Source organism: Genypterus blacodes, unplaced genomic scaffold, assembly GCF_046128005.1.
Source record: "Genypterus blacodes isolate CSIRO-AG114 ecotype Tasmania unplaced genomic scaffold, CSIRO-AGI_Gbla_v1 ptg000057l_1, whole genome shotgun sequence".
In the NCBI taxonomy this organism is placed as follows: Eukaryota; Metazoa; Chordata; class Actinopteri; order Ophidiiformes; family Ophidiidae; genus Genypterus; species Genypterus blacodes.
Window position 1 is genome coordinate 2,702,439 of NW_027466869.1, and position 12,562 is coordinate 2,715,000.

Genomic DNA, 12,562 nt, shown 5'->3' on the forward strand with positions numbered 1-12,562 from the left:
TAAACGTATGGGTCAGACTTGTAAAATAGAGAGAGGAATGATGTGGGACAAGAAAGGAATATAACACAAGTTCCTACTAGAGGCAGATGGAGGAGAGAGGGAGAGGGAGAGGGAGAGGGAGAGGGAGAGGGAGAGAGTTGGATGTTTTGATAGCTATTGGGGAGCTGTAAACGTGCCTTGAGAGTGAAAAGGTCAGGCCAGACCAGCCTTGACAGAACTTCGCCACTGAGGATGTGAGCACCATGCAAACGCGTAAAACAACAAGCGCCCGGCTTGGTGGCGACACACTGTTAACACACTCCTTTGTCTCCTGTTTGCCGCACATCCTCTCTTCTCTCCCTCTCCAGGTCACCGTGCGGCGTTCACGCGCTGCCAAAACGCATCAATGCTGACACTCACACAGGCGCGCCCACACAGCAATTCCGGAGAAATGCAATCAGCGGTGATTGACAGCTAATTTGACTGTATTTCTAAACAATAGCCTTGCATAAAGGGAGAGCAGATGAAAATGGAAATAGCAGATTTGCCTCCGCTGTATGCCACCTGTCCATTCCACAAAATTAGTTTGACCTTTTCAGAACATTCTGCCGTAGACATCAAGTTTCCATAATAATCACGGCTGGATGGAATAACCCCTTCATACTGCCTCATAATCACTTTACACAGCTGTCTCTTGTCTCTGCACTTCAGGGGCCTCAGTCAGATTGATTTACTTAAACAATTAATGGAGTTTAATCCACCTTGTGTGAATTTTCAATTCCAACCGATGCCTGGTCACTCTCAGTGTAATGAATTACGCTGATCAATCAATTTGGCACTGTGAAACACCATTCAAGCAGCAACACCCGTTCGGATTGATCAGAGCGTTTCAGAAAGTTGGAAGCGTTGGTCGTACGTCAAAGGAAGGAGAGATATTAGGAGAGAAAGGTGCGGTTACCTGTTGCGTAGCACTGCGATGACACAGATGGTCTATACAAAGCTCTCTAATCGAGTGACTGTCCTGCTTCCTTTTCTCTTTTTTTTATTCTTCCCTCCAGGATCTCTATCTTTCTCTCTCACCTCCTACTCTGTCTGTGGCCGCTGACAGAATAAACCTGATTCATAAACCTGCCTGCTATCTCTCTCGCCTGTCTCTGTAAACATATCAATTGTGTCAATGTTAGAGCATGCCTGCCCTTTCCATCTGAGATGTGCAAAGGGCAACCACCGCCTCTTTCAGCCATTGAAAAATGTAAATAGGACCGACACACACATGTGCACGCTCAGAATTACAGTTATTAGTGGCAAAAACCACCATTGTGGAGATTTTTAAGAAATTATAATTTTGATCTTCTCATAGTTTGACATGGAGACGCATTCAGAAGAGGTTGTGCTTTACTCTTATGGCAACATGAGAGTATACTCAGTGTGATATTCACTCTGATCTAAAGGCAATGTTCTGAATTATTGCTGAAAATACATGCACAAAGAGAATGTAGCCCCTCAATAAAGAATATACCTTTAGGCCTTTACATTACATCATCCACATCCATAATCGTGTAATCTTTTACCGTTATTTTAATAATACATAAGCACAACTCTCCAGCTATGGGAGAAATCATACAGAGCTTTCATGACACACAAAAGACAAAGCCTGGAGCGACTGAAAATTAGCTGAAAACTGAGTTTGTGTGTACAGAATGTTTACTTTAGTTTTTATATGCAAATGAGTTTCCCTGAACAATACGGCTGACAATTATGGCCAGGAAAATGTGCCTATATTCCCCCAAAAAAATCCCCCAAGCATGTCAATGTGAATACAGATTAGTCTCACATTGTCTGCCAAAAGGGCAGATCTCCTGTTAGGGGTATGATGAGCTCCATTTCACACCAACATGCCCACAATGCAAATCCAAAACGGAGATTTAACAAAGTTAGTTAATCTACTAAATGACAAATGTTCCCGTTTTTTCAAATACAACTACAGTGTAACAGTGCATAAAGTGGTAAATTGAAAAAGAAAAAAAAGATGAATAATTAAGAATACAATTTAAAATGCATTTAGGAGTCACATTGTGGTCAATTCACTGGCTTTCATAATAATATGTGTAACTTTTGTTGTAGGTAGGAAATCCAATATTATGAGCCGTATAAACTGTGGTGAAAACAGCAAATATTTTACAGAGAAGTTAGGATGGATATAATTAATAATAATAATTTCTAATAATATTTTTTATTGGCAACATCGATGACAACGAGGCCTACAATGTAAAAAATATATAGAATGTCTGCTATTTTTAAATAAAACACTAAACCCTTGAAGTTCCGCTTCTTTTTAAAATATATTTTTTGTTATTTATTTTATTGTATTTTACAATTGTAAGATGCATAAACGGTAACAAAAAAGATAATTACATGGAAAAATTATCAAACTGAATTCTCTTAAAAATGATCGTGTGTGATGTGTGTCAACTATATTTTAAAGTTTAGATTGTAGTCCCCCGCGCTTGTCTATCGCATACACAGTTCACTGTATTGTTCCGGTCAGTAGAACGTGACGAAAAAATCCCGCGTGATGTTACGAGATTTGCCCGTGTTAACACGAGTTGGAAACCCCGCACCAGCCTCTTCCCTTTGCTGTCCACAAGCAAGGTAAAGCCGATTTCTCACCACCACTCGCTATATGGTAGATAATATAGGCACATTATTTCTATTCATTCTCAAAACTTCACCGGACATGTGTAATGTAATAGTTACTAATGTGGCTGGGTTAGAATTGTTATAATAGACGCCGTCCGTTGCTTTAAAACCATTTCTTGCATGTCGCTTTCGCTCTTCGGCGGTACTAGTAATGGCTGCCCCCATGCCATGCTATGAGGCCTGCATGCTGGCGACTAGCTGAGTCTTTTCAGCGTTTATATTTGTGTGGAATCTCTTCATTGGTGTACATTGCGACCATATCTCCACAACAGCACATCTTTAGATTCATCCAATGTGTGTTTCCTTGCGTTAACTGTGTATTATATAGCGGGGTTTATCTCGAATCCAACCCGGTAGCTCTGGTTAGCCAGTAGCGTATTGGCTATGCGAAGCTAATGCCGACATGAGAGCGCGGTGAGGCTGAACATGTGAGCGAATACATGAGTTATGTATGTAAGACAAGTATGTGTGTGGGTTACAATCACATACATGGAAGTGGTAATGTAGTTATTACACGCATGTTCGGTTCAGAGTATCGGCAGAGGAAACGATGCTATATGTCTACTCTAAAGTTAGATCCGACAGTACATCGAAGTGTTTAATATAAATTCAGAAAATGTGTAATGGAACAGTTGTGATCAGATTGTGTAAACCGCATCAATGTGCCTCTTTATTAGATGCCGGGTGTCACAGTCAAAGACGTCAACCAGCAGGAGTTTGTCCGAGCCCTGTCTGCTTTCCTGAAGAAGTGAGTAGACAAGTTGTTATACATCTTAGAAGTATGAAAAATAAATTTGTCATAAGCTATTGCATGAATACAGCAATACTAAAATTCATGAAGCTTCTGCCAATACTGCAAGATACATAAAAACCTGGATGAGAGTCAACAAACGCCAGTGGATCAGGGTTAAATGGACATTTTTTTTTAACACTATATAAAGTACAAGCACTTGAATGATGGGCACATGCTCCGGTACCTCACTTGTCAACAGTGAAGACTTGGCTCTATCATGGATCACAGATGAAGCTGTAGTCATGTTTGCATACTTCAGCCAATAAGAACAGAGCAACATAGAAGAAGATGAACATGAGATCTTGCTCAGTATGAAATCACTCCTTAGCACATGTCAAACACTGCCTTGGCTCTGTAGCCCTTTGTGTTAACCTCTCTCCTGTCCTTCCCTAGGTCAGGGAAGCTGAAGGTGCCTGACTGGGTGGACCTGGTCAAGCTTGGCAAGCACAAGGAGCTGGCCCCCTGTGATGAGAACTGGTACTACATCAGAGCAGGTGGGTCCAAATGTCTCGGCCTCACTCTGGGTCACACCAGGTCATGAATTATTCCAGCCATGCAAATTAGGTCACATTTCACACTTAATGTCTACGATTTTTTCAAATTTCCTGCTGCATATCTAATGCTAACCCTGCTGAAGGCTCTGGTGCCTTGCACATGAAATAGTTGAAAGCTTCTCAGACAGTATGATTACAGATAGTGGCCTGGTTAAGGCAGAAATTACTGAATGGCCTCCATATACATGTGTAAGGTGTTGGTCAGTAACCTGATTTCTCCTTGTTAAAGGGATGTGACATCATAATGCTAGAAGGCATGGGTCATTAAAAAGATTGCTTTTCCAGTTTTCACCCATCTGAGCCTCTCCAAATGTCATGCTGTTTCAACAGTAGCATTGTTTCCAAGTTGCTCCAAACACGGGATTAATTGCTGCTGCTGCTGCCACCGGCGCTGTTTTACAAACTTTCTTCTCTGTATCTGATGGTGTAAATGATCCTCACAAGTGTTTCCCACAGACACACACACTGTTAAAAATCTGTATAGAAATCAGGTTAAGGGTGGCCATGGCCAGATATCCTGCTTACTCCGGCAGAAGTGTCTTACCCAGGTTCTTAATCATCGACCCTTAACCCAGCTACTAAAACCATTTATATGACATTTAGAAAATAAGGAATAACTGTTATGAAAATGCATGTAGACATACTGCTTTTCTGTTCTGATTGTTATGGCGACCATTGACCAAATCCTCTGTCTAACAGCATCCACAGTCCGCCACCTGTACCTCCGAGGGGGTGCCGGTGTAGGATCCATGACCAAGATCTATGGAGGTCGCAAGAGAAACGGCGTGTGTCCCGCCCACTACAGTGTAGGATCCAAGAACGTGGCCCGTAAAGTGCTTCAGTCCCTCGAGTTGCTCAAGATGGTTGAGAAAGATCCCAACGGGTGAGTTAAGCCTTCCAAACATCTTATTTAATTTAAAACCAAGTAGTTCTCGCGGCCTCTTGTAGCCTCTCAAACACAAAGGTCTCTCTGCTCAAGTGTTGACAAATACCACAACCATGCATTATATTTTTATTATAAAGTACCCCCACACTGAAGAGGCTTGTTTACCATCCTCATGTTGGTAGACACATGTGTTCTGCATTCTGAACTCAGCATTCTCATCCCAGTCCCTCCTCCCAGACGGTCAGGAACCCTGTTAGAGTTTCATCTGTACGGAACCATTAGTGATGCCGGGTAAAACTCTTACGACCTCTGGGTGCATAAACTAGAATCTTGCAGCGAGTCATTGTAATGAATATTTAATCAATCTATAAGGGGATTTTTATTCAGCTCAAGTGAGTAGAAAAACAGGACTTTTGTTTTGAAATGATATTTGTTTCAGTCTTGGCTTGAGTTTTGCCAACGTGTGATCGGGGAATTGATCAGTGGCTTCTCCTGCCTGTAATATTCTGCTCAATGGGCCGTGTAGAAGCAGTTAATTGAAGACTGCGGCATTTGTGCATTGATTTTAGCCCGTGGGTGTGTTCATATCCTGTATTATGTCCCCTCATTTCCATGTGTGGTTTTTATTGCACACAAAAAACGATACAAAGTGAATATAGACACAAAAATACAAGACAAGACCTTAAGACAGGACATTAAAATGGAGTGTGAGCTCAATGAACCGAAGTGAGGAGAGCATAATAACGTCTTGACCTTTATTCCCTTCAGTGGCCGCAGACTGACCTCCCAGGGAACTAGGGACCTGGACAGAATTGCCGGCCAGGTGAGAAACTCCTCAATCTTCACTAATTTGTGTGTGTTGAGTACTGAGTATGTATCATGTTCACTCATAATTGTCTTGTGAATGCTCTGATTTAAAGCAACTGTATGATGAGGATGCACTCCAAGTAGACTATCGATACTAATAAATGCATGGCACTGTCTGTTTCTGAAGTTTACCTGGTTCGCCGCCCTGCCATTATTGGCACACTGACTCGCGTCCGTGCAGTAGACTGACCTGTGTTATGTAATGCGCACAACAATCAATGGGTGCGGCAACCTGAACCAATGGGATCAGACGGAGACCCAAATTAACACCCTGTTGTGTTTAGGGCAATGGTGATGTAACTCCTAGTAGAATATAAGAAGTACATGAGGTCCGTCCCTTTCCATTTGGACAGGAAATCCAACTGTCAATCACTGTATAGTTTGTGTACAACATGTAGACATGAAGCTGAATCAGTGGCACTTTTCCATTTTACATAGTATCTTCATACCATAAAGGCTAAATGCTCTTAAATGAAGGTGGATTTGCAGCTTCATGATAATGCTTGCACATAGTGTTTCCTCACACTCCAGCTGACTTCTAGCTGACTGCCATTCTTCCCTTTGGTGCCTGCATACAGCCCTGCTCTCCATGTGTCTTTGCCTTTTTGTCTCAAGGAAGATGCACAATGGGGACTGGAGTGTTGGCTACTTGGGATGTAGGGTAACCATTGGGTTAGAGCTGTATAGGTTGTTTGAGTTCAGTCTTCAAAACCCTGATCCATTTTCCTGCGACAGGAACTCAGGCTGTAATAGTGTGCTGTGAATTAGGCGTCGGACTCCCTGCTTGTTGTACGATTGTTATTGCCGGCCAGGAGAAGTTTGGTCCTTGTCCCTGCTGGTGTCTGATTCACTGCGCTGTTTAATGTGACATTCAGTCGCACTCAGGGTGGTGGATTTAGTGTGTTAGATCACAGAAATATCATCCTCTCCCTTTGATGTGACATCTTTCCTATTATCAGAGTACATATTCCCAGCATCACTTCGGCATGCGAGGCTTTGGAAACCACTCTTGCCCTTGGGCAAGTTTTCCTCTGCCAGCAAAGTGAGTTATATCTTCTAGCTCACGACCGGAATTGTTTGTTCGCCTTCAGTAAAAAACAAATGGCAGTTGTGCGCTCTCAGAAATCAGTAGATGCAGCACCGGCGTGATAATCCAAGGGTAAAGGGGGTAAACATGAGGAGGAAATTTTATGCTTGGCAAGCTGCCGTATGGTGCCAGTTTTCTCCTTGTTTATCCATGCTAATGAGCAATATGGAGATGAGTGGACCTGGGCCCGTCGCTGTCTGCCCGCCGCGCAATAGTGGCAGGACGGCTGGTGTGGCTCCCCGGCCCCCTGTTAGGCCCCCATGTGTGGTGTAGCTTCTAGTGGGAGTATTTTAGGACATTATGTGGGTTTGTCCGTACATGTCATATTGGTGTATCCAGCAGCAGATTGAAGGGAAAAGGTCCAAGTGAACTCATCCCTACCAAATTGCGATGGTAGCTTTGATAGCATCTTGGAGCGCTTTCATCTCAACCTGATTTGGTGCTCGCAGACCAAACCTCTGTCGATGGTTGGCGTCGCTCTGATGGGTCAGAACACTCACAGGCACTGGCACGTGATCATAACAAGGCGAGCTTGAGGAAACATTCTGTATAATGACTGAGACACCTCAGTCAGTCTGCCTTTTCTTTAATGTGATGTGAAAAGGAATGATGCAGCACATCTGGCTGCACAGTACATACAGCTGTGTAAAGTTTAAACCTGTATCCTGAATATGAGATTTTAATGGGTTGTTTTTTTTGTTTGTCCACAGGTCGCAGCTGCAAACAAGAAAACTGTTCAATAAATCTTTTTTGGAGAAAGCCAAATGGTGTCTGTGTTATCCTGTTTTTTCTTTTTTCGTTTTTACCTCATTTGTGCAGAGAAAGGAGACCAAACAGAGGGATGCTAATGTTCTATTCAATATTTTTAAGTAGTGGTTGTACCTTGTCTCACTAAAGGCTGAATCTCTTTGGGCTGGTGTTTCTGTGGCCTTGAACATGCTGGAGAGCCACATTTACTGGCAAAGGAGCTCAAAATGAAAGCTGTGAGGCAGTTGACCCGGTGTTGGAGTGGGATCATTAGGAAAACATACTGAACTGATGTTGTGATGGATACAAGTTACTGTCAAATGGTATCTAATAACTTGTAGTTGGTGTTTCCGGTGGGATTCACAGCTCCAAGTGTAACCAGCAAGAAGTTAAGTGACAAACAAAAATCAGAAAAACATTAGTTGTTTATCATCAAGCTGCAGCCTATTATCCACAAACCCACAGCTCTTCACTCCCACAACAACACTTGTGCCTCCGTACCAATGTTTTGTTCCATCAGCGTACTGCGTAGCACCGCTGAATGCACATGTTGAGCCGTGGTGCCATGACGACCAAGTGAAATCATTCACCTCACAAAGGCAAGATGATTACATTTCCATGAGGGAGGAGAGAGTGGACACTTAAGTGGCCTGTATGGAATGATGCATTCAGGGACACAGTGCCACCTAGAGACTCGACTCTTCCAACATGTCTATAAACTAGTTTAGAGTGTGGACCACAGGAAGCCCAGCAGTGGTTTCAGCTCTACCAAAGAACACTTTGTGCCTGGAATACAAAGCGGTTTTACCTGAGCAATGCTGGTTGCCGAGCACACTAAATAATCACTGGGGTTTATTCAGGCTTAATTATCAATTAATATCAAAATAATAATTTTTAGAGGGAACGACTGAACGAGCAGATGTGAGAACACATCCTTAACTATTCTGTTTTCATCTTCTCGGGTCCTTGTGTTGTGATGTAGGTTCGCAAGTAGAGCAGCAGCGTGTCCGTGTCGGTGGTGCTCCTGGTGTCCTGCAGAGGGTGCCAAAGCCTATAGAATATCTGCCATGGCTGTAAATGGGGCCGTATGGGGCGAAGATGCCTCTGAGGTGACAGGAGGCGCTCACTTTACTCAAAATGCATTGGCCTGTTTCAAAAAGATCACTGAACCGGAAGCATCTAAACCTCATCTCTTAATATTACTGCAGAAGAAGCTGTGTGTGTGTGTGTGTATACAGTTTAAATGTTCCTATTATACTTCATGTATTTTCACAGAGACGTGACCGGAGAGTAATCGACTGCAAACCATCCAGTGTTGAATTTAATCAGGTACATTACATTTTATCGATACTCTTTTGCCTGTATATTGATCGGTTTATGTCCTAACTGTAAGCGCAGTAATCAGCAGGCTTTGTGTGCCGACAGTGTTATTGTACACACACATACACACACTGCCTGTGTTTGCACGATACCGTGTGTGAGATCCCTGGACAGTGAGCCGCTGCGTATGCCTGTCATCTGTCACCCGCCAATGTGCGTGTGTATGTATGTGTGTGTCGTCCCAGCAGGCTGAACAAGGCTGTTCCATCCTTTTATAACGTCAATCATCATAAACCGCGTCCCTCCGTCAATTACCTCGCTCATCTCTCAGGAAATATTAATCTCATACTATTTTTAATCCACCCCCTCGTTCCCTCTCACTCATCCACTCCATCCTCCGTCTCTCAGCCACGCCCCTCCTTTTCATTTGGACACCAGCTGTTCCTGTACACCTGAACACATCCCGTCTCTCTCCCCCTGGCCCATCCCTTCTCTCCCTCCCTCCACCCCTCCCTCCCTCTTTCTCTCCCTCCCTCGTCATCCCTCCTTTCCTCCATCCTATAATTTGTGGCAGAGGGAGAAGGATGAACATGTCCTTGAGTGTTGAGGGAAAATGTGTGGAATGCACAAGAGGAGCTCTCCCTTGTTTGTTCACTTGCTACTGGTTGGCTCAGGTTCTGTGTGTGTGTGCGCCTACACAGAGAGGGTGTGCCTTTGAGAGTGTGTGTGTGTGTGCCTTTTTTCCTTTTTTTTCTCCAGACAGCCAAGCAAATTTTCATTTTGTAATTATCAGCAGGCCTCACTGAAGCAATTACTGCTGTACTGCTGAACAATTACCAAACGCACTTCCAAGTGGTTTGTCATTTTTAAATTGTGTGTGTGTGTGTGTGTGTGTGTGTGTGTATGTATGTGTATGTGTATGTGTGCCTGTGTGCCTGTGTGTGTGTGTGGAGGTGGACACATCTGCCTCTGCTCTGCCTCTTTAGCAGCGCGACTTGGTGACACAGAGAATGGATGTGGATCTGCCTCTCACCTCCTCGGGGGCTGGAAGCAGCAGATAACTAAGAAATGTTTCTGCGGCACAAGTCTCCAAAATAGAAGCACTATCAGGAGAGTTTCAACACACACACACAATGACAGCCCACTCCTCCGTGCCCTGTGGCTTGTTTTCCTCCGTAAACATACCTCAGATGGACAGTTTCCCAGCATTCCCAGGCTGGGACACAGAGGCGAGGGAGGAGGTTTTCCCCTGAAGGCTGTGGCAGATCTGCAGGCATAGAAAGGATAAGATCTCACGACAAAACACTTTTCTCATGAATCTGCCTGTCTTTCTTCTGTTTGTGTACTCTCATTTGAATCGACGCACACAGCAGGCGTGGGGGAAAGGTTGCACACTGTTGATGCTGTGTGATGGAACTCAGCCTGCCTGTAGGAGTGTGTTTATAGAAATTAGTGTGAAGGGTAAAGGTCGCAGCGCTGTTGCAATAGAGAACAGAGTGTGTGTAAGTGTGAACAGCGTTTTGCTACATGAGGCCCCTTATGTGTCCCAGAGGGTTTGGTGTTTTTGTCTGAGCGTGGCGGGAAGGGAGAAGCCTGACCTGCTTTTGTCTAACTTCCCCTTTTCCTTCGGGTCTTAGGTGCACCCCTGCACGCCCACTGCTGTGTGTGTGTGTGTGTGTGTGTGTGTGTGTGTGTGTGTGTGTGTGTGTGTGTGTGTGTGTGTGTGTGTGTGTGTGTGTGTGTGTGTGTGTGTGTCGTCAGTAATCAGTCATTTCTTGTTCTGAGGGCAGGTGGCGTAAACTTTCAGCCTGCCTGGCACCACAAGGCCCTGTGATACTGTCCCACAGCAGGTGTGTGTGTGTGTGTGTGTGTGTGTGTGTGTGTGTGTGTGTGTGTGTAGCTGAAACACTAACCATGTGTCTTTGTGACTTTTGGGTCTCTGTGAGTCGTGTGTGTGTGTGTTTCCTTTGCTTGTGGAGCTGAATCCCCTCCACCTGTCACAAAGGGTGGGGGCGCACAGGGAGGATGACAGGGCACAGAACAGATGCTGTCTACAGAGCTACAGGCCAACTGAGAGAATCGCACAGCATGTCTCTCGCTCTCTCTCTCCCCCCCCCCCCCCCCCCCCCCCCCGAGCTTTCAAGGCAACACAGAGCGTCAGAGGAGAGAGAGAGAGAGAGAGAGAGAGAGAGAGAGAGAGAGAGAGAGAGAGCTCGACACACGCTGTGGAGATGGATGACAGTGATTGACAGAGATGGGAGGAAGTTGTGTGCATCCCTCTCTCTCTCTCTCCCTCTCACACTCAGACTTCCTGAACATCTGCTTGGCTTCATTGCGTCACGAATCGTACAAATGGGCTGGATTCACGCTTGAGAGGAGTTAAATACCTCTTTAGCTGTCTTGGTTTACAGTAATTAGTGGAGGTAATCTTGCGTGCTGCGGCCTCACTCCTGTTTCTTCTTGTCGCTGGCTTACTGTAAATATTACCGCCTGACCTTGGAGAGCAGCGCGTCCCTGCAGGCTCTTGACGGCGACCACAAACAAGACGTGCAGGCTCTTACGCTTCAGAAAAGCAAATAAAGTAAAAGAACAATCATAATAATCTTTAGTCTGAACCTTTTCACGATTTGATGCCAAGCTGCTGCACTGAGGCGTCGTCATGTTCTCTGGCGTCACTCTGAGCCGAGACGCAGCGCGTGTTTGTCCCCTGCATGACCTCTGTGATGAGACGTTAAGTTGGAACGAGGCAATGCTCCTCCACTCGTCTTCGTCACGCGTCGTGATTGAAACAGTTTCTGTAGATAGAAACTTCATGTAGCTGAGACACAAGAGACACAGGACGAGAAGTGATAAGGGTTTCTCCATGAGACATTCTGTTCTTTGCTGATGAGACATCTGTTAGTAAGATGTTGATAACTTGTATCGTTTCATCTCCAGTGAAGGACAAGAGCAAAACATTTTTTTACTTTTATTCTTCTTTTAGTTCTGTCAACTTTGCGTTGCGCTCCACTATTCATTTCCAAGAGCCTGTTGAAAACACATCAGCAGTCTGTGTGTGTGTGTGTGTGTGTGTGTGTGTGTCTGTGTGTGTGTCTGTGCACAACTTCAAGCGCCGTGATCTTGTGACTTCCCAACATGTTTCAAAATTGAATTTGGTGAACGCGTCTGGAGCTGCTTCACACTGCAGAGCTGCACAAATTCCGCCGCGTCGTCTGCTGGCCGGCTGGAGTCTCTGTACCTGTAGTAGAAACACAGACAGTTGTTCATTCTTAACGGCCCGCTCAGGTATGCTGCCTGGGTGTGTGAGTGTGTGTGTGTGTGTGTGTGTGTTTGTGTACATACCTGAGTGGGTCTGTGTTTGCCGTGCGGGGTTACACAGGTGAGGGAACTCATTCTAAGTTGCTGCAGGGCTATTGTGTCTTTCCTATACACGTCCTCGCTCACATACAGTGACCTCGCCGTCCCCATCTAATGTAGTCTCCCCTCCCCCGAGACAAAATCCATTTTCACCCTCTCTCTCTCTCCATCTTACCTCTCCTCCCTCCTCCAGTCTTTTCAGCTTTCTCCCCACCTTCTCTCACCTGTTTGGTTTTCCTCCTCTGATCTCTCCCTCGTCACTCTGCACGTCC

General features: G+C 44.8%; 1 protein-coding gene across 1 annotated transcript; it reads left to right on the top strand.

Moving 5' to 3' along the window:
* Window positions 1-2,561: 2,561 nt before the first annotated feature.
* Window positions 2,562-7,631, top strand: rps19 (ribosomal protein S19). Its single transcript, XM_076152730.1, has 6 exons — window positions 2,562-2,631; window positions 3,357-3,427; window positions 3,866-3,966; window positions 4,726-4,909; window positions 5,681-5,735; window positions 7,577-7,631. The coding sequence occupies exons 2-6, from the start codon at window positions 3,357-3,359 to the stop codon at window positions 7,607-7,609; spliced, it is 444 nt and encodes a 147-aa protein (XP_076008845.1). The 5' UTR covers window positions 2,562-2,631; the 3' UTR covers window positions 7,610-7,631.
* The last annotated feature ends 4,931 nt before the right edge of the window (window positions 7,632-12,562 follow it).